This window comes from Bidens hawaiensis, unplaced genomic scaffold, assembly GCF_021521415.1.
Source record: "Bidens hawaiensis isolate Kalapana, Puna unplaced genomic scaffold, B.hawaiensis_p1.1 tig00027710_1, whole genome shotgun sequence".
Lineage (NCBI taxonomy): Eukaryota > Viridiplantae > Streptophyta > Magnoliopsida > Asterales > Asteraceae > Bidens > Bidens hawaiensis.
The window spans coordinates 99,293-121,042 of NW_027494489.1; the positions used below are offsets into that span (position 1 = coordinate 99,293).

A 21,750-nucleotide genomic window follows, 5' to 3' on the forward strand; every position below is an offset into this window, starting at 1 on the left:
GGATCGAGAGCCGTAGCTTTGATACCATGTAAAGGAAATGATGTTGGTAGTGAAAGAGATGTTTATTGAATGGCTGAGTATTACAAATAGAGTGAGCATCTATATATACAAGTGCTAAACCCTAATTACAACCAATAATAGGTCCATCGGCTTTAACCAACTACATGGGCTGAAACCCTAATATAATCTAACTAACATCCTACAAAAATGAAAAGGAATAAATATAACATACATGATTATGTATTCAACTAGCTGTTAACAAAGCATACAATGAAAATGGTGCGATATTAGACAAGCATCTCAAGAGTCGAGAACAACTACAAGTAAATTTCATATTATTCAGATTTAGGGTGAACAATAAGATATTTAGATTCATCCCTTTTTTTTCCATGTTGGTCTTAATCTAATTAATTTATCCCTTTCTTTTTGTGAGACTAAACAGTTATGCTAAAGAACATGTAAGTGCTTTCTCTAAACTGTACATAATAATGGGCTTTGTTGAAGGTATTTAATTTATTGTGTTTGTGTAAAAAAGATGTTACTAGAATCAGTGTACCCTAGTTGAGCATTGCCTATAGTTGTTTTGTTTTGAGTCGAGTCTTGTTTGTTTAGCTCGATTCGTAGGATAATTGATTTGGGTGAACAATAAGATATTTAGATTCATCCCTTTTTTTGCCATGTTGGTCTTAATCTAATTAATTTATCCCTTTCTTTTTGTGAGACTAAACAGTTATGCTAAAGAACATGTAAATGCTTTCTCTAAACTGTACATAATAATGGGCTTTGTTGAAGGTATTTAATTTATTGTGTTTGTGTAAAAAAGATGTTACTAGAATCAGTGTACCCTAGTTGAACATTGCCTATAGTTGTTTTGTTTTGAGTCGAGTCTTGTTTGTTTAGCTCGATTCGTAGGATAATTGATTTGGGTGAACAATAAGATATTTAGATTCATCCCTTTTTTTGCCATGTTGGTCTTAATCTAATTAATTTATCCCTTTCTTTTTGTGAGACTAAATAGTTATGCTAAAGAACATGTAAATTCTTTCTCTAAACTGTACATGATAATGGGCTTTGTTGAAGGTATTTAATTTATGGTGTTTGTGTAAAAAAGATGTTACTAAAATCAGTGTACCCTAGTTGAACATTGCCTACAGTTTTTTTGTTTTGAGTCGAGTCTTGTTTGTTTAGCTCGACTCGTACGATAATTGGTTATGTTTTGCATGGTTGTATTTGTTGTTGCTGCTAAAGAAGCCATTTTTCCATACAAATTCGGTATAACAATACGAAAACAAAAACAAAACATAACACAAAGTATATTATTGATGCATTAAAGATAAAATCATTAAGTATGCCAATGTAAGAAAAAAAATAAGTTATAACATTTCTAATCAAATTCTATACTCCCATCGGGTTTGTATGGGGTCAACTTTGACACAAGAAAAAAAACTCAATTTTGACTTTTTTGTGCATATTCCACTATAGCTATCGCCGAACTCAACTCACAACTCATTAGACCCAACCCAAACAATGCTACTGCAAACAGGTGGTAGGTTTTCTTCTACCATCCCTAACTTTAATTTTGTCATAATTTGTCTTACATCGGCTACTACAACAACAATTTGAATAAATAAAAGAAAGAGTATGGACTCCAATTTCAATATAAACAAGTAGCAAACACAGAAACAATTAAATAAACAAAACTTTGAACTGAATAATAAAATAAAAAAGAGCATTCAATTCATTCAGAAATTAGAGACGACCTCTGCTTCTAACCTAATGTAAAGCCGACTCTGATTGAATCAATTTTGGGAAACATTACGAACTTGATGCACTCTTTGAAAAAGAAGCAATGAATTGAAATTATAAAAAGTTGTTGCAGATCCTTACCTTGGTAGAACAGAACCGGATGTAGGAGATAGGTTGTTAGGTAATCTACGGATTGAATAACACAATATAATTAGGTTGTTAGCGGAGTATCGATTTTGATGGAGAGGAATAAGGGTTTTGTGTAGAAGAAACAGTAGATGGGAAGAATATGACTGTGTAGAAGAAACAATCGATGGGAAGATTAGGGTTAGAATGATAAAAGGAAAGAAATATGGGAAATAAGGTATCATAGTTTTGCATCTTGGTGTATAACAGCAAACCGATACTGTTCATACTTTAAGGGGGTGTTTGGAGGATCTTATTAAATTGCTTTTATGCTTATTTGCTTTTTGAAAAACAAAAGCAACTTTTCAAAAGCTCTATTTTGAAGCTTTTAGATTTGTTTTACCAAACACTTTTTGCTTTTCAACAAAAAGTGTCCAACGGGTTGTTCATAGCAATGTGTCGACTCCAAAGGGGCAGGGGTATGTCTTTAGCAGGTTAGGGTTTGCAATTCAGAAAGGAGTGGCGGCGCAGCTTGTTGCCCGCCTACCTGCTATGTTGATGTAATATCTATGTTTCTATAGAATGAAAAAGGAAGTTAAAAAAACAAAAAAAAAAAAAACAAAAACAAACAAACAAATAGCAAATAAGCAAGTTTTAAAAGCTCACCCAAACACCCCTAAATATATTTTATTTAATTAAGAGTTAGTTACAATGTTTTGTCTCTCGTCACTTTATGTCGGCAAACATCGCTCAGGCGTTCGTTCAAGATTCTTTGCAATCCTCACCCTCGCTTTCAATCCTGACCCGATCTACACATAATTTAATAAGACAACAACAATCGATGATGACGGCGAAAAAGTGGTTTCGAATCAGTGGCTTCGTCGGAGACCTAAGGTTAGTACCACAACTTTGAATTGTATTTTTCTTGTAAATCCGATTTTCTCCGGTGAGCTAGTAATTTATGTAGTATTGGGTCTGAAACGATAATGAATCATGGGTGTATTACAGCATTGTTTTGATAACCGGGTGATTGATTTATGCAGAAATTAGGATAAAGCCGCTCTTTGAAACCTCTAAAAATATCAGAGGACACGATTCAAGTATTTGACTTAATTCAACTTTTGGATTGCATCTTTTTAAGGATTTAAAGGTTACATGTTAGGCTTCTCTTTTAAATTACAACATGTATTCTTATGCATTACTACTTCCAGCCTAGCCTTTAATTGGTCAATTTTGCAATAAATTTTTAGAATTTATATTTATGTTATTGCGGTTCATTTGACTTAGATAAGTAAGGATAAGGATGAAGATGAGGCATGGTTTATTGGATTTAAAGCCACTAAACCGGAAGGAAGAACCTTGAAATCAAGTCAGCCTAAACTCGGGTCGTTGACCTGAAAACACTTGCTAATTACCAACTTAGACTCGCGCCGCGGAAATTAAAGTTTTTATTTGTGTTTTTTGCTAGCTGCATTCACAAAAACTAAAGTTTTAGTAAAGGCATAATAATTTTTTTAATATATGTTGTGTTGCAACACACATAGCGTTTTATCCCATTTTTGTGTTGTTTTGCGCGTAAACCGTTAATGAATATAACTTGTTCTTGCATGAAATTAAATGTTTGTGTATATGATAGGTCCCATGTTGAAGAGGACGAAAAAACGAGTTTAATGAATAAAAGAATCAGCTCAAACGGGATTCGAATGAAGCCGGTATGCGCGTTTGAAGATAAACGAGTCAGAAAACGAAGAGACGAACACCCAGGACCTGGCCGCACTATGCGACCAGGTGATGCATCCATGACCGCGCTATGCGATGCCCCACATGTCCCAAAGGCTGCCAAGAATGTTTAAGAATCAGCTAGCCCATCTATTTTGTCTTCTAGTGAGCCTTGTGGGCTTGTTTTAACCTATTTTATATTAGAAATGAGGTGTTTAAACATATATATATAAAGAGCTAATACCCTATGAACGAATTAAAAACATAATATTTCCATCCACCACACCTGCTCTAGAGGATAAACAAAGGAGGACAAGCTCACGGTTCAATCTTTTATCATTCGGTTGTCGGTTTTGACTATTTTAACGTTTGTGAGTTCGTATTTGGCTTTTAATCATTCAAACCTTTTGTAATCAGATTTATATGAACATGTTTATCATTTATATCTGTTTTATCTATTGTTCATTGATTATGATTGGCTAAACGTCTTTGTTCTACCTAGGTTTGGTGACTATTATTAGGTTTTGATGAGTCTATTGGATTGTTTGATCAATATAACTTGAATTGCTATTGAAAGTTTGGTTTAATGATGAATTATGTTGTGTTTAATGGCTGTGATTTTATTGATTTTATCTCATAATCTCATACTTCGATTAATTGAATTGGTTTTGATTGATAGTTGTATGTTCAATTCTTTACTTTGTGTTTAGAGATTGATTGTGGTAGGATCAACCGTAGGGTTTTATTGAGATTGTTAATTGATTGAATTCAACGGGTATAGCACCTTCTTAGAGGCTGAGAGGTGATAGGAAGTAAAGTCGTCTCATAGCTTTTGCTTGTTAGGATTAGGATTGCCGAGAGCGGGTTAGGTTCTTGTCAGGTTTGGGTTTGTGAGCGATTAGTTTGTCTAGTTTAAGTTTAACCAAATTGTTCCTCTATCCTTGGTTGTGTAGTATTCGTTTCCATTAGGGTCGTATGTCGGTGAGACCGAGAGTAGAGTCGGCATTAGAACACCTTAGCATTCGTTTCCCGGTTTGTTCTTAAAATCAATTAAGTGTAAGTTAGGGTTTGTTAGTGAGAACGAGAGGTGATCTAGCTTTCTTGAGTTCCGTTAAGTTTCACCATTAGTTAAGTTAAATTAGTTAAGTTTAGTTAGCTTAAATAATTAAGATAAATAAATATATTATTCTTAGGAAGGCCTTGTCTAGGGTTTAGTGATCATAGGCGTTCTCACGTGTCCTTGTGTTCGATACGCGGACTTCTTAGGTCTATACTACTTTTGACTGGTACACTTGCCGGTTTTGTGTGGTGTCATTAGGAGTTTCCGTTTTATAAATTTAAAGCTTCGTTGTGAGTCCCATAGAAAAAGCTCTCATTAAACACACATTACGTTTTTGGCGTCGTTGCCGGGGACACGGTTTGAGGCGTATTGAGAACGACTCGAGTTGGGGACTAGGCTATTATATTTCGTATTTATATTTAGATTAGATTAGTATTTTAATTACTTTAGTTTATTTTAGTTTAGTGTAGTTCAAGTTTAGTTTTATTTTTATTATTATTGTTATTTTTAATTATTTTATATTTTTTTCTGGTGCCCGTGATCCGTTCCTTTTTAGTGTTGTTTACGGGAAAACTGTTCAGATTACAAGTTAGAGAACCATGGTGCAAAGTTTGTGGCGGAAATCACTGGGTGCATGATGCTTATGAGAGGAGAAATATATAAGTCGAGGCACGAAAAGCTCCATGGGAATCACTTTTGGCAAAGCCTACTCGATACCAATTTGCATATGTTCAAATAGGGAACTTCTTAGGGTATAAAGATTTGTCATGGAATATATTAGAGCCCACCCTAGAATCGGAGACAATAATGGATGATGTATTGTTTGCTATTACAAATGATTTGGAATATATTTCACCTTTGTTTGAAACCCTGAGTGAGATTGAAGATACCGGAATGGAGGAGCAGAGAGTAGAGGAGTATGTTTCTTCTTTGGAAGAAGAATTTAAGGAACAGTTTGGTGAAGAGTTGATGGACTTTGCCATTACGGATTAAGGCGATTTTAACCCATTTGGTGATCTAAAGCTGCTTGAAGATTTAATATATAACGAGCCAAGTGTGGGGATCGAGAAGGAGCTTTGTAAGGAGAGCCATGAGGTAGTTAGTGATTCGGTCCTTCCGACACTTCACCTCGATTGTGAAAAACCAAAACACCAACCGTACTCAATCTCCATTCGGGACATTTTAAGGTTTAAAATTTTGGCTAAAAGAATTAGGAGGATTTCTGGGCAAATAAATCGTAGTGTGATGAAGAGATTGACTTCCCCGTTTCACTTCGTTGAATCATTTTTGGGAGAATTTAAGAGTTGGTGGGCCGAGTTTAATTTATATAGTCAGGCCCATGACAGTTGTGTAATTGGATTCTTCCCGACCAATTGTAAAACGAGAGTGTTGAGGAGTATCAATGGGAAGAGGATAAAGAAGAAGACTCCTGATTGAAGTTTCGGGAGCGAGTCTGGCTAAAAACTAATCAATAAACTTAGTACTGGGTTGTTCTTTTTTAGGTGCTATCCATTTAGTGACGGAAAAATTTAAAAACATTTTTTGTATTATGAAGAAAAATGTTTTATGATTGTTGGTGCATTTTGTATTAAAAACAGTTATGGCATCGAAGAATGGGGCATATTCATTTTCAGAAAATGAACTACATTGTCAAGAATGGGCTGGTGCTGGGTGTTCCCTTGAAAAATTTCAACTTTGAAGACCAATGCTTATCGTGCAAAAAGGGAAGGCAACACAAGAAATCCCATCACACCAAGAAGGTTAATTCAATAGTCAGTACCCTAGACCTACTTCACATGGATCTCTTCGGTCCCGTGAATGTAAAAAGCCTAGGTGGAACATCATACTGTTTGGTGATAACTGATGATTTCTCTCGATATTCTTGGGTATATTTCCTGAAGTCAAAGGATGAAACGGTTCAGATGAAGTTGATGAGAGAATTGCTACGAAGATGCTTTATGATGAAGAAGACAATTATGTGCAACGACCGCAGTACGATGAATGTCAGCCTTCCTCGTCAAATGCTGTCGATACCCCTGCTCCCTCTACAGAAGAGGAATTCTTCAATCCGTTTCACTCTCAACAACAATCACCCATTGATGAGCTACCTTTGAACCTGGAAGACAATTTGCAAGTCAGTTCGGTTCCGACTACGAGAGTTCACAAAAATCACCCTTTGGAGAACGTGATAGGTGATCTGTCCGACGGTGTACAAACAAGACAAAGCTTGAATGAGCACACCTGTGTTTACACAAGCATTAAAGATACAGGCATCATTAACGAATGCTTGTACACCTGCTTCATCAGCCAGATTGAACCAAAGAACTATCAAATGGCTCTCAAGGACAGCTCGTGGGTCGAAGCCATGCAAGAAGAGTTAGCCCAGTTCAAGAAGATGGAGGTATGGAATTTGGTTGCAAAACCGAAAAATGTGCATGCGATTGGCACAAAATGGGTTTTCAAATGCAAAAGAGATGAAAAAGGGATAATTATCAGGAACAAGGCGAGGCTGGTTGTAAAGGGTTTTAATCAGCAAGAGGGGATCGACTACAATGAAGTGTTTGCTCCTGTGGCGAGATTAGAAGCGATTCAATTGTTTTTGGCATTTGCTGCACACAAGGAGATGAAGGTGTTCCAGTTAGACGTGAAGAGTGCGTTTCTTAACGGTAAAGTCGATGAGGTAGTGTACGTTGAGCAACCTCTGGGTTTTACTGACACAGACTTTCCTGATCACGTGTACAAGCTAAGTAAAGCGCTATATGGGCTACATCAGGCCCCTCGTGCCTGGTACTCAACTTTATCCGATTACTTGCTTGAGAATGAATTTGAAAGGGGAAAGATAGATAGTACACTGTTCGTTAAGAGAAATGGAAGAGACTTTCTTCTGGTTCAAGTCTACGTGGACGACATCATCTTCGCTGCATCAAAAGTCGCCATGTGTCAAGAGTTTGAAGCCATCATGAAACAGAGGTTTGAAATGAGTGCTATGGGTGAACTAACTTTCTTTTTAGGACTGCAGGTTGATCAGAAGAAAGATGGGATGTTCATTCGTCAGACTAAGTATGTCCATGACGTTCTCAAACGCTTCAAGATGGAGGACAGCACTCCATTTGATACTCCAGTTTGCGTCAACCATAAATTGGGTGCTGATTCAGACAGTGATGCAGACGTGGACCCCACCCAATATCGGGCAATCATAGGTTCTTTAATGTACTTAACTGCTTCAAAACCTGATATTATGTTTACAGTTTGTCTTTGTGCTCGCTTTCAGGCAAACCCAAAGGAATCTCACTTGAAGGGTGTGAAGAGGATATTGCGATATCTCAAAGGCAAGCCTAAGCTAGGGTTGTGGTACACGAAAGGAGGAGACTTGGAGTTAGTCGCCTACACAGATTCTGATTATGGAGGGTGCAATCAGAATCGGAAGTCAACAACAGGTGGATGTCAGTTTCTTGGAGGCAGATTAGTGTCATGGCAGTGCAAGAAGCAGACCTCAGTCGCCATTTCAACCTGTGAAGCAGAATACATGGCAGCATCGAACTGCTGCTCCCAGGTTCTTTGGATACAACAGCAATTGCGCGATTATGGTCTGAATTTCACTCATACTCCTATTTGCATTGATAACACTGCTGCTATCTCAGTAACTAACAATCCCGTAAAGCATAGCAAAACTAAACACATTGACATCCGTCATCATTTTATACGGGATTGTGCTGAGAAGAAATTGATTGTGCTCGAAAAGATTGATACGTTAGATAATTTCGCTGATTTGTTTACTAAAGCGTTTGACAAAACTCGTTTTCAAAACCTTGTTGAGCTGAATGGGATGATCAATCCCGAGTAACCGTGTTTTTTTGTCTTTGTTAAAAAAAAAAAAAAAAAACTCACTATCGCTTAGAATTATGTCGGTTGCCTCAGTTTGAAGGACATATCTTCGGAAATGTTTGGTCCTCATTTCTACTTGTAGAATATGAGGATCGCCGTTAACCAGATGACTGAAAGTGACCGGGGCGGTTTATGATGTGTTTTTTATTCTTTCGCTGAAAATTAGTCGTTCATACTTAGTTAGAAGGACACATACTTTTATGTGGTCGGTCCAGCTGATCCATTGGATCTTCAGGATAGCCGTTTACCTGAAGACTTCGACTTGATCGGGGCGATAGAAGTTAAAATTTTGTGGGAGATGAAATTATTTTTCAAGTCTACTACTTCGTAAGAAGTTCCTTTACTATGTTTAACAGAAAATTGATCGAACCTTGGAAAGTGATAGATATACTGATTCTGTGTGCTTAACTAGTGAAGTTATTAGGCCTAAAAGGCTTTAGAACAGTCATTGTATGTCATGGTAGCTTTTTATGGTGCGTAAAAGTAGAAGTGATACTAACTAAATCTACTCGATTTTACGTGGAAACTCCTTTAGAAGTGTGCATGTCTCCATATATATCTTTCCGAATGATAGGCAGAAAAGCGATTACCCAGTCATACACGAGCCCGTGAGTGTTCTGATTCCCGTGAAGATAGCGTGTCAAGAAACTGCAGTGATCCAGATTCGGGACTTGCAGTTGTTTACGACTCTGAAACTGAGTAAATACTTAAAAAAAAAAAAAAGTGTTACTGAGACATTATAGAGCTTATAAGGTTTATACTTCTCAATCAAGATGTGAGAAAGAGAACGGGAAGAAGAGTCTAAAGATCGAAGAGTACTTACTATTTAATCAGACACTACGGGTCGAGGTCAACTCGGGGTGACTTGGGGAAAGCCAAATACGCTTTGGGAATAGATAGGAGACATCACAATCTCTGAGGTGTTGCCCATTTAAGTTTTGAGCTTAATTGAACCTAACCCGTATCACTGAAGCAATGAAAACCATTCTAAGTTATTTACCTGCTTACAACCTGTTTCTTTATGTCATAATACAGCTGAACATGGATATGTGTGACAGTCACCTAATTAGTATGATTCCCGTTCGGATCTTTTCTAAAACATGGTAGTCCCTGTCGAGACTGAAATTTGATCCCATGTACTTTATTTTAAAATTTTTTCTACTTATGTAGTTGTATGATTCAATACCTGGTTACTTGGTCTTGATCGTATCATTTAATGCTTTAAAAGATGTTTTAAAACTTAATTGCAAATTGTTCAAATTATAGGGGTTTGTTGTGTAAATTTTCATATCAGCGAAGTTATCCATAACTTCGCCTGCAATAGGCGAAGTTATCCATAACTTCGCCTGTATAACTTTGACCCTATATAACCTAGGCGAAGTTATATCTCGAATCACATCTTGTTTTTTTCTCAGTTTCTAATCCGATTTAAAGGTGTGTAGTGTCATCATATCGTATAATCACTGACAACGGTGTTTATCGAGGTCGTTTTGGTCCGTTTAGTGACCTCGTTCTTTTAAACATCCAACACCCGATTTTCAAACTTATTTTCACGTGGTCGTAATCATATTGATCGTCTAGATCGTCTTAAAAACATGTTTTACGAGATCCGCAATCTCCAAATTGACCCAATTCACCTCGTTCGAAAGTCTAACTGTTGCCGATTCATATTCAGGCGAACTTACAGTTTAGGCGAAGTTATTCTTAACTTCGCCTGAGGTTTAACTTCGCCTGATAATTAATTATGTAACAGTATATGAGGCGAAGTTGTGGTTAGGCGAAGTTATCATTAACTTCGCCTTGCCCTTTTTATTTAACATTTATTACGCGAAGTTCAAGTTGAGGCGAAGTTGGGAACTTCTAACTTCGCCTATACAGAATAAATCATAACTTCGCTCATGGTAACAGGCGAACTTGTGATTTGCCTTGACGTATCTCTAGCTTAGACTGTTTGTGTTGCAGAAATGGCAGCTGTAGCTGGAGCAGGTGGTGCAGGTGGTGACGAAGGAGGAGATAACTATCGACAGTTTTTCCCGGGGCATAACATGTACATTACATTAGACCCGGATGCGAGCGGTGTTGATGATTTCCGCGAGATCATCACGTTTCTACTACGCTCGCGTATCTTTCACGCCATTACCACAACGCTGCCGATATCTTTGCCAAACATAGAAGATTTCTGGCAGACAGTGGAATATGACTGTCGAGTCGAGCCCCCGGTTATGCGTGCAACGGTCAATAATCAGATAGTACAGTTCTCGTCTGAACAGATCAGGGTGGCGTTACAGTTTGGGGATGAAACAAGAGACGATCCTACCGACTTTGTGGCTCCATTCCGAGATGGTGCTTTTCTGAGAATGGGATATTCTGGTCCTTTGGGGGATACTCAGAGACGCAAGGGGTTCTTGCTAAACCAGTGGCGCTTTCTCATGCACGTGATGATCGTGTGTATGTCGGGGAGAAAGGCTGGTACAGACGGGATGGGTGCGACCATGCAGTCGGCGATGACTGCACTGACTTACAATAAGCGTTACAGCTTTAGTCAGATGGTATTTTACGAGATAGATCGTCAGAGAAGAGCGGTGGCGCGTGAGAGATTTCTTATGTATCCAAGATTCCTACAAATGATCTTGAATTATGTTGCTCCCACGTAACCTCAGCGACGCCCAATTAGATACGTGGAAAGTGTAAGTAAAAGGATCTTCGCTCAGTGTAGATCATCGAGTGCAAGAAGCAAGCTTGAGCTCCGTCCTCGACATACTCCACTATTTGGGTACTTGATCAACCCAGAGTATGTTCCAGCTCGTGGGGACGAGTTTCGGGATCCTCATCCACAACAGGCTGGAGCACCTCAACCACCTGAGGTACAACAAGCTATACCTGCTGCTCCTGTTGTGTCACCGGAGGAAAGTGTAGACCTTGATGCAGCGTTTGGTGGTCAAGGCTTCTTTGATATGGAACGTGTTGATCCAGAGGAAAATGTGCAAGTCTCAGTTGCACAAGTTTCCAGTGTGAATGTTACTAGGGCAGCTACGACGGTGGCTGATTCAGATTCGTCAGATGATGATGTGGCCTAAGCGAGACGAATTTTGGTAACACAAGAACGGATTCATGGGAAGAGGAAGAGAGCCGATGATGACAGTGAGTCAGATTTTGAGGAAAAAGTACATCAATTGGTCCGTAGATCAAGAAGAGAGAGGACAGGTGCAGGTTCGGGAGCTGGTGAGAGCTCAAGGGTGGTACGTTTCACTCCACCCGCACTGTCCGGTATGACCATGGTTCCGACATCATTACCAGTTACAAGGCCAAGCGCCACGGACTTTCCCGTGGTGGCTACCTCATCCTCATTCGGCCTACCATCCATTACATTCCAACTCTCGACTCCGGAGATTGTATCTTTGCCACCTCCAACTCTTACTCCAACGGAGGTCGTGGCAAGATTTATTGAGTCGACAGTTGTAGCTACTGCAGGGTTGTCAGTTACGATACCACCTGCGGTTACGTTTACGCCTACTTCTGAGGTCCCGGTTACATTGGAAATCCCTCCTCAGTACACTCAAGATATATCACATCTGAGGTTTGATTTCGATGCAACCTTATCCGACTTGGAACGAATAGCAGCGCTTGAAAGGGTCGTGGCAGAACAATCAAGGGTAAATTTTATCCAGACCCATGCTATTCAGCGCCTCGTTGCAGAGAATCAGATACAGTCGTCCCTGCTGATCGAACATGGAAAAATAATTGATGCTTTGAAACAGTTCTTGGCATCTCAGGGGGAGACGAGCTGTAAAGGTGATGAGCTGAGGACTAAGAAGCGAAATGATCGAGACGATGATCCCAATGCATCGAAAGGTGCAGGTGGAGAGTTGCCAAGAACTAAACAAGCTCTTGGGACCTCCACATCTCAGGGGGAGTCAACAAGTGCAGCTGGCGGTTCGGGGGGTGATGATGTGGTGGTCGTGGATGCTGAAATGATGGATGATGACATTATAGGTGATGACGATGTGTTACCGGTTGAAGAGATAGAGAAGATTAGGGCAGAGATTGTTATTGATAATGAGATTGAAGAGGGAGAGATTGTAGAGGAGAATGTTGAGCACGAGATTCCGAAAGTTCATAAGTCAGATATAGGTCAAGATATGGGAAGTGATGAGACGGAATGGGAGGAGCAGCCAAGATGGAAAGAAGGCTATGCTCAGTGGTTCGTAAAAACGAAGAAACCGGCGGTCCCTACTATGTTCAAGAAAAGTTACAACATCGGGGGTTATGCTGAATCGAAAAAGGGGATTATATGCTGGTTATATGATGAACAGTTGAGGCTCTTTGTGATTAAAAGGTATGATGGGGTTCAGTACTTCAAAAGGCTGTTGAGATCGTTGAATACATTGTCAGAATGTGAAGTGAAGGACTTAGCCAGATTGGGGTTGATAAACAGAAGTGATGATAACATGGCTAGAGTCATTGGGAAGATAGTATGGAAGGAAAGTATAAAGGAGATGAAGTTCGAGCTGTTGAAACCACAGAAAGGAAAGCTCGTTGAAGACAAAGATAGAGGAATGAGAGCAGATGGCAAGCCTTGGATGATCATGAAGTATAAGCCGATCCGGTGTATAAAAGAAGTGCCGATGAAACAAATGCCCAAGGATGTGGTCAAAGATCTGAAATGGTGGTACGTTGATTGTGAAACAGCTGAAGCAGTAATGGAGGATGAAGATGAACAAGAGCTGATGAGAGTATATGATCCTATGCATTTAGTGAATTTGTCTCAAGCTGATCTGTAGGTGCTGAACGAGAAGAAAATATTTTATATTCCTGCATGGAAAGAAGAAGCGAAGAAATATCAAAGAGTTGTTTCGGTTTGTGTACGAGAAGGAGTTCATGCTTGAAGATGAAAGATACAAGATTGTTAAAGATTACAAGACACGTGCTTGAAGATAGAGATATGAAGCTACTGCCAAGGGGGAGTCTGTTGGTACATGATGTCAGTAGTTCAGTGTCTAGTGTCTGTAATCGAGTTAGTTGGATTTGTGTTTTGGATGTAAGCGAAGTTCTCACAAGTTCGCTGATATAGGCGAACTTGTCGAACAAGCGAAGTTAGGGACAACTTCGCCTAAACATGCTAGGCGAAGTTGTCGTGTTATATAAACTGCTAGGTTACGGCTGTGTTTCATAGAATTAGAGGTAACGATCAAAGGGGAGTCTGTTTGTGCATTTTGTGACCGTCGCTATGCAATTCTGATCAGCGGAAACGAAGTACGAAGTTAGAACAACTTCACCATAGGCGAAGTTATAACAACTTCGCCATAGGCGAAGTTGTTTCGATATATATATATGTGTCTTGTTTAGATTTGAGTATCCAGAAAATTAGAGTATTGTGTGTCCAGTTCAAGTAGCTAGAGAGAAACCGAGAGGGAGAGTCGTGTGGGACGGCCCGAGGTAAAGCTCACCTCGGGTCGGCCGTCATTTGTTTTCGTGTTTGGTATGTAATGTGTTTCGGTTATTATATAAATGATCTGCAGATGTGTTTATCCCATTCGTGTGTTTGTTCGTGTATGTGTTTGTGTGTAATTGTGTTCTTCGTCCTCTACACCATTAAACGAGTCTAGGAGGATTCCGCACTCCTAGACCTCGTGCGGATCTCGTATCAATCGGCGACGCCCCGGGGGGACTTACAATGATAGTTACAAAAACCAAAATTTGATAATAAACATCTATTATGTGAATGTATCAACAATAAGGGCAAAAACTTTAAAAGAATGCCTTTTCAACCACTATAAAAGCTATTTAAAAGAAAAAAAAAACCACACAAATGGCTAAAACAAACATTAAGATGTAAAAGTTATAACTAAAACTAAAGCATTATACAGTGAGTGAATAACAAAAGGGGTTATTAATGTGCCGGTCCAACAATAAGAGCATCCAAGAACAACCCCGATAACAAATAGTTGTAAAAAACTATCCACAGATAAATGAGTTGCACTAAAAACAATAGAACTTATCACAACTGCATTCTCCCATTTCATTGTTGAAGCAAGACAAGTCAACAAAAACCCTCTGTAAATGGTTTCTTCAAGAAACGGAGTCACGAGGCAGTAAACAAGAGTGGACCCTGTTACTGAGAGGGGCCCGCCAGAGAGGATCTCCTTCAAAATTGGGTTGTTAACGTCCTACATCATCACAGACAATATAATGTATTCGTTTAACTTTAACTGAACATTGAATGAATAGAAATTCCTAAACGAATAGATTTTCTTGTTCATTTCAGCTTGTTAAGAAAATTAACAAGGTCATGTTCGTTAGTTAAATTTCTAAACGAATGATTCACGAAAATAAATGAACATAATGGAATATAATTGGATTAGACGTAAATATCAGAATTAAAGACTAAACTATCATCATTACATATTTACATCCAACATTTCAAAAAACTTATCTAAACAAATAGTTATGAAATATGAAAATTAAATTGATTTTAAATTAATATTAGTAATAAAACTTGAATTAATGTTCAAACCAACGAATATATATGAACAATTATAAACAAATGTAAATGAATAAGACATAAACGAGTGTATGCGAATGAACGGTACACGTGTTCATGTTACTCGTTCAATTAAATGAACAAAGATGCGCGTTCATTCATTCGTTCAATTAAATGAAAAAATGTGTGCTCATGTCTGTTCGTTTACTGATTGAACGAATATAAACAAACTTCTTGTCGAACGATTCCCTGAACGTTCAGTTTGCTTACAGGCCTAATCACGTACGCAGTGCACAATTTATGTATACAATATTCTTAATATTCTTTCACATATCCAAAATTTAGATGCAAATAAAGCCTCAAAATCTGCCCATTTACAATAAGTGATCACTATTGCGCACTTTTTTAAACTAAGTTGTTAGGATACTAACCTTAGGCCCGAGTAGCTTGTCAGCTATAAACGAGGTAGAGAAGACCAATGCAAGAAGAAAACCGACACCAAGGACAGATGCCAGCAACCAATTCCGTTCCTTGGACAACAAAGTTGTTTGAAACAAGCTAACAACGTTAAAACGGATGTTGGTGAATTTCAGCAGTGAAAGGAATGCAACGAGCTCTAAAGTTTGTATTAGAAGCAATGAAAACGCCTGTTAGGAAAAGAGGGAGGATTATGAATAATCAATGATTAAAGGTTTTAAACAAAAGACAAGTTTCACAAATGATCAGATGTAGAATGAATGAATCACCTGAGTGTTGGGATCAAGCACGGTTTGATGCAAGAGTTGTGCAACAACAGATAAGCCTCCAAAGCTAAGAGGGATGTGGAAACTAAATATGTAAAAGGCCATAGCGCTCCATGCGCTTCCACTGTCATATTGGACGTCTGTTTCGAGGATTGAAAAATCCTGCGAAAACTTATAGTTAGGTATTGAATCTGTGTGGCATATGATGTCAGTCATTGTGAATGAATTACTAAAACTGTTGTACTGAATTACTAAAACTGTTGTACTGACTTTTTGTTTGTTCGGTATATAGCCCGTAGCCCGAAGAATAAAGAGGTTGCTTCCAGAGATGTCAATCATCATCATTGTTCTCGGTATATCCCACCAATAGCAAAGGGTAAGATGTGCCTCTACCCTTGAAATTAAAGGGTATAATAGAGAGGCTGTGTCAATAATATATCATTTAACACTATGGAGCAAACTAGTCCCTAATTAAGTAATGTACTCGGTCTGCATCCGAAAAGCATTAGAAATCGCTAGTTATGGTAAAGCTTGATTAACAGACAAATCGCTAGTTATCCTATTTCATCTCGGGTGGTGGGTTAACATTTGAAATAAAATATACATCATAAATCGCTAGTTATGGTAAAGCTTGATTAATAGACAAGTGAAGAATAGGATAGAGATTAAAAATAAAAATGAACCTGAGATGATTTGCGGTTGTTATCGTTTTTGATGCAGCAGCAAAGCCTGAGTTTGAGTTTGAATGAAGAGTGTCTGCTAATGTTAATGGAAGTGCCGGACTTTAGAAGAATATGACTGGTTCGAATAAACAACGGAGGAGGAGACCTAGATCTAATTGTAAGGCTGAGAGATGTTATTGTTAGTGGAAGATAATGATGAACCACCCTTGTTGATGGACTCATCTCCAAAACTTTCACCTTTTTAGAAAATCAACTCCGTTAAATGTTGGAAAATACGTAGAGGTTCCATTAAATTAAGGGCGGCCGACCAAGTTATGACACGTAACAATAAACCCGCTTAACTGGTATTGCGAACAATTAACTGAACAAATTATGTTTATATAATAACTAGTTTTTATCCCCCGTATTACAGAGGTTGTTTTACATTACTCGTTTATAATATGTATATATTTTTTTGGAATTTAGTCTTATTTACTGTATACAAGTTAATAATATGCTTAGTATTTGATGATAAAAGTGTTTCACATATAAATGAAATGTTATAACCCGGTTTAAAAGTTGTTTGAGTTTAATGAGACTTATGACCCGCTTATAAAATTGTTTTTTTTTAAATTCTTTTTTAATTATAAATAGTATATATAATTTTTTAGAGAAATCATATATTAATTTTTAATATATTCCAATTTTATAGGATTTTTATATCAAATATTTGGTGAGATTAACTTTTAATTTAGTGAGATTTTATAACCCGTTTAAGGAATATTTGGGTTTGGTAAGACCCGTACCCGTGAATTCGGGTCAAATGCATGAGAAATCTTCATTTACAAATAATGCAATCTAGTGACTTGAGAGAATGTAGGGAGCAACTATAGAGCTTTTAAATGTTTCGTTTATAGAGTTAGGTTCAAATAAGAAGTTTGATTTTCAAAAACTCACTTCCTTTAATCACAAAAACCCACTTACGTTAATTTCAAAAACTCATTTACATCTTCACCCATATCCTACAACCACCACCACACCATCGCCCACCGCACCACCTTGCCGGAAAAGTCTCTGAAAATTTCGCCAGAAATTTTACTGGAAAAGTCGTTGGAAAGTCATCGATAAACAATCCCCGAGAAATCTTGCTGGAAAAATCACTGAAAAAATCATCGAAAACTTACCGAAAAACAATCACCAAAAAAGGTCATCGAAAAACGGCCACCAGAAAAAACACAATAAAAAGCATTATGAAAAAAAAACATAATTTAAAAAAACACAATAAAAAAACACTCTGAAAAAAAACACAATGTAAAAAATACAATGAAAAAAACACCATGTTAAAACATAATTTGATAAAACACAATGATGAAAAAACACAATGCCTTTAACTTATTACACAATGAATAAAAACCCACTATTTTTTTTTAATTTTTTTATAACAATATGGTACTCATATTAAAAAAACGCTCAATATTAAGGTGATTTCAAAAAAAAAGTTATGGACGTTTTAAAGCGATGGAGGAATTGACATGTGTCTTGCATGTGGAGAAAGAAAGTTAACAATTATGTGTTTTTCCATTTCTGCCCTTTCTCTTGTTTTATACTTAACTAGGTTATTAACCCGTGTACGACACGGGTGGAAATATTGATATTTTCGAGCAAACACATGTCATTTGAAAGGACAACATAAGTTGTTATATGTTATTAGGGACGAGAACATACTTAAAGTTGTAAATGATATTGGTACGAAAATAAATGATTGTGAAACACAAAGATAAACCCAAATAACATTCAAATTACAATCTTTGAAAACATAATCAAAGGTTAAAAATGTTAAATTTATAAGCTACAAAAATGTAAGACCCCGATCCTGGTGCCCTACTTTTGCATAGGATTTACTCATAAACACAGTTCTTGCAATCAGAGTTAATTAAAACTTTCGCGGAATAAATAAAACTTCGATCATTCTTTACATAATAATTTATAACTTGTCTTAATTAAACATTCTTGTCTTTCAAAAATAAACGTCAATTAACATTAAACATCATGAGTCTTCAGATGCCAGTCTCTTGTTCATCTGCCATGTGTCCCGCTCAAGCTGGCTGCCTCATTCTACTCACCTGCGTGCATACTAAAAGTCAGCTACGCTGAGTGAGTTCTAGTTAATCAGGCGACATACAATATGTACACATATCATACGTACATACATATCCAAAGATACATATCCATACTTAACCAGTTTCCTTTCTATCATACATACATACATACATACTATCACTTACCTCAGTTCACCGAGAGTACGTTCATAGTCCGTCGTCTATTCTTATACTCAAGGTTGTGAACATGAAAAAGGTCCGCAGTCCTTACCTATGTTCACCATTCATGGCACGTACAAGGTCCGCAGTCCTTCCCTATACCATCATACATTCACAACACGTACAAGGTCCGCAGTCCTCCCCTATGTTTCAACCTAATTCATATCACGTACGAGGTCCACAGTCCTCCCCTATGCTACCACAATACAATTACAGCACGTATAAGGTCCGCAATCCTTTCCTATACTGGTTCCTATCTGAGGTACGTATAAGGTCCACAGTCCTTAACTACGTTCTCATCTATCATCTATAACTCGTATAAGGCCCACAGTCCTTAATTACGTCATCATATGACAAGTCTATGTCCAATGGAATTTAGAGGGATTGGCCATCCTAACTTACTACATCAGATATGGAACTCATACATCATTCCTGTACCTACATACACTTACTTCGCATATACAATAATGACATCGTAGCGTAAGAAAACTCTAGGCATTCTTCACATCATTCATTTAACAATCATACTCCTTGTCGATACGTGCAATATCCGAATATCGTTCACGCCTCGACAAGCATTCATTCATAATGTTCATACATCATCCATACATTACCTATAACATTCACATCTTTATTTATAACCTGACAGCCAACGCAATGTCCGAAGATCATTCACGTACCGACAAGCAATCCTTCATATCTATCACATATATCATATATAGCATACGCTTACCGCTTAAGGTAAGTGTATTAACTAATCACATCGAGTATGCACACAGCCCCGAAAACATAACAAGGAAGTGGGGCTAGAAACTCACCTGAACTCGGTTACGTTCACAGTTAGTGGCTATTCCTTTCTCGAGCTGTGCATGGCTAACTGTATAATAATTGCATGTGTCAATTAACTATAACTAGTCATCGTATTTCTAGTTTATTTATAACCCTCAAAGAACGGGGGTCCGGGGGCAACGCCCCTAGCAGCAGGGTTCTAGGGGCGGCAGCCCCTAGCAGGGTCCAAGGGGCAGAGCCCCTGGCTGGGGTCGTTATTTACATTACTTTGTCTTAACACATTTTCCATTAGGATTTTAAATTATTATCTAATTCGTCGTCTCATTTGCTATAACAAAAATTCGTTATCAGATGACATTCTAATTCGTTCACGGATCACAGTCTAATTTGTTATCTGCTTCGCTGTCCTGATTCGCTATTCTGGTTCGTCATTCTGATTCGTTATCTGAACATAGCGAATTGGGAAAGTAACGAATCACTTGATTCATCTGATTCGTTATCTCAGTTCGTTAGCCTAATACGTTATCTTGGCGTGACCTGATTCGTTATCTTAATGTAACGAATGGGTAGATAACGAATTAAGGCTCATTCGTTATCAAGTCATACGAATGAGTCTCATTCCTTATGAACGCGTAACGAACTGATCAGTTATAACGAATCATCCGTGTTCTTATCCAGACTTTGACTCAGAGGTCAAAGTCAAAATTGATAAGAACAAATAACAGTCAACAGGTATTAGATCTGCAATACTCCTTCATTTCTTAACCAAATATCATGATTTAGGTATCTTGGAATCGTCTATGCAGCGCTTACAAAGCCCAAGGGTCCAATCATCCAAATATCCGCGTTTACTTGGTGCGATTTAAGCATCAATAATACGGGTTTCTTTAGGTTAACATTTAACCTGTCAAACGTTAATCAGTTTCAGTATGTTTGGCTTCGTTAAATTCGTTTTCAGCATACTAAAACATATCTATTATTTCTAGACTAAATCCGAACTTAAACGAACAAGTTCTCGATATAAACGTACCTTAAACGAGTAGGTTTACGAACACGGTCTAGTCTTGATGTTGTTTCGGTTCGTCACAACGATCTAACACCAACAAGCTCGGGTTTTCGCCTTCGGATCTTGGTCTGGTTATAGGATAGTGTTTGTGTGTGTTTTTCAAAATGGAAAGGATTTAGGGTTTAAGGGGTATTTATACTCCCTAAAGCCCATGGACCTAAGGTCCATCTTTCCTTTTTGACCCATATTTAACTCCATCTAATTAGCCTATTCCACCTATCCTTAACCTTTTATTATTTCTCTACTAATTCAAGTAAACTTTTCCCTCAAGAATAATTAATAATATTATTCTTGGAAATTTCGGGATGTTACAAAAAAAGACATCCTTATAAACCATATTTATTCTTTATTTGTAACTTTGTCTTCCTTGTTTAATATAAGAATTTTAACACCACTCTTCGCTCTTGATAAATCTACATAGAGTTGTCTATGTGTAACCATCGGGTCTTTGAGATATATGTCAACTCTTGCTAGAGATTGACCTTGACTTTTGTTAATGTTCATTGCAAAACAGACTACAACTGGAAAAAACTACATTCTCTTCAATTTAAACGAAAGTTTATTATCTGAAGGTGTTAGACCACAATGAATTATATAAGTGCGATAATGTAAGGCCCCGTTACCGATGCCTCACATTTGGATGTTGGATTTACTCATTCACATAGTTCTTGTAACACCGTGTCTTTTACCCTTTTTAATTTAAGCCTAAATATGCTAACTTAGAAAGTACAGGGACCAAAAGTGAAAATTCTGAAAATGTTGTTCCATCGCGGTACGCGATGGGGTAAAACTCAACCCATCGCGTAGAGCGACGGGCTTGGTGAGTCATCGGACACGTGTTGAACACCGTGTCGACACGTGGCGCAATATGACAGGCCACGTGTCATCACCGCATAAGGCGGTGTAAAATGGCGGTGTCGCGATACGCGACGGGCCACAAGGGACCCATCGCGTACCGCGATGGGGTCTAAAAACGGCTATAAAAGGGGGTGACGGGCATGAGCTCCATTCATCTCAAAAACACCTCCATTTACACACACTTAACCTCGAAAGGTGTGCCCCATTGCCGTAACAAGCCGACGTGCTGTTTTCTCGTATTTCGTGCAAGAGACGAAGTTATAATCAAGTAGCAATCACTTAAGCAAGTAGATTAAG

The 21,750-nt window shown here is 37.9% G+C and overlaps 1 protein-coding gene across 2 annotated transcripts; it reads right to left on the bottom strand.

Moving 5' to 3' along the window:
* Positions 1 to 14,289: 14,289 nt before the first annotated feature.
* On the bottom strand, positions 14,290 to 16,721 carry LOC143575778 (uncharacterized). 2 transcript variants are annotated; one of them, XM_077060065.1, is made up of 4 exons: positions 16,444 to 16,721; positions 15,764 to 15,922; positions 15,449 to 15,664; positions 14,290 to 14,703 (listed from the first exon to the last, which is right to left on the bottom strand). In XM_077060065.1, the coding sequence occupies exons 1-4, from the start codon at positions 16,663 to 16,665 to the stop codon at positions 14,362 to 14,364; spliced, it is 939 nt and encodes a 312-aa protein (XP_076916180.1). In that variant the 5' UTR covers positions 16,666 to 16,721; the 3' UTR covers positions 14,290 to 14,361. The 2 variants fall into 2 exon arrangements, with proteins under 2 accessions (XP_076916180.1, XP_076916181.1); XM_077060066.1 differs by having other exon boundaries at positions 14,293 to 14,703; positions 15,764 to 15,951; positions 16,444 to 16,602.
* Positions 16,722 to 21,750: the final 5,029 nt, after the last annotated feature.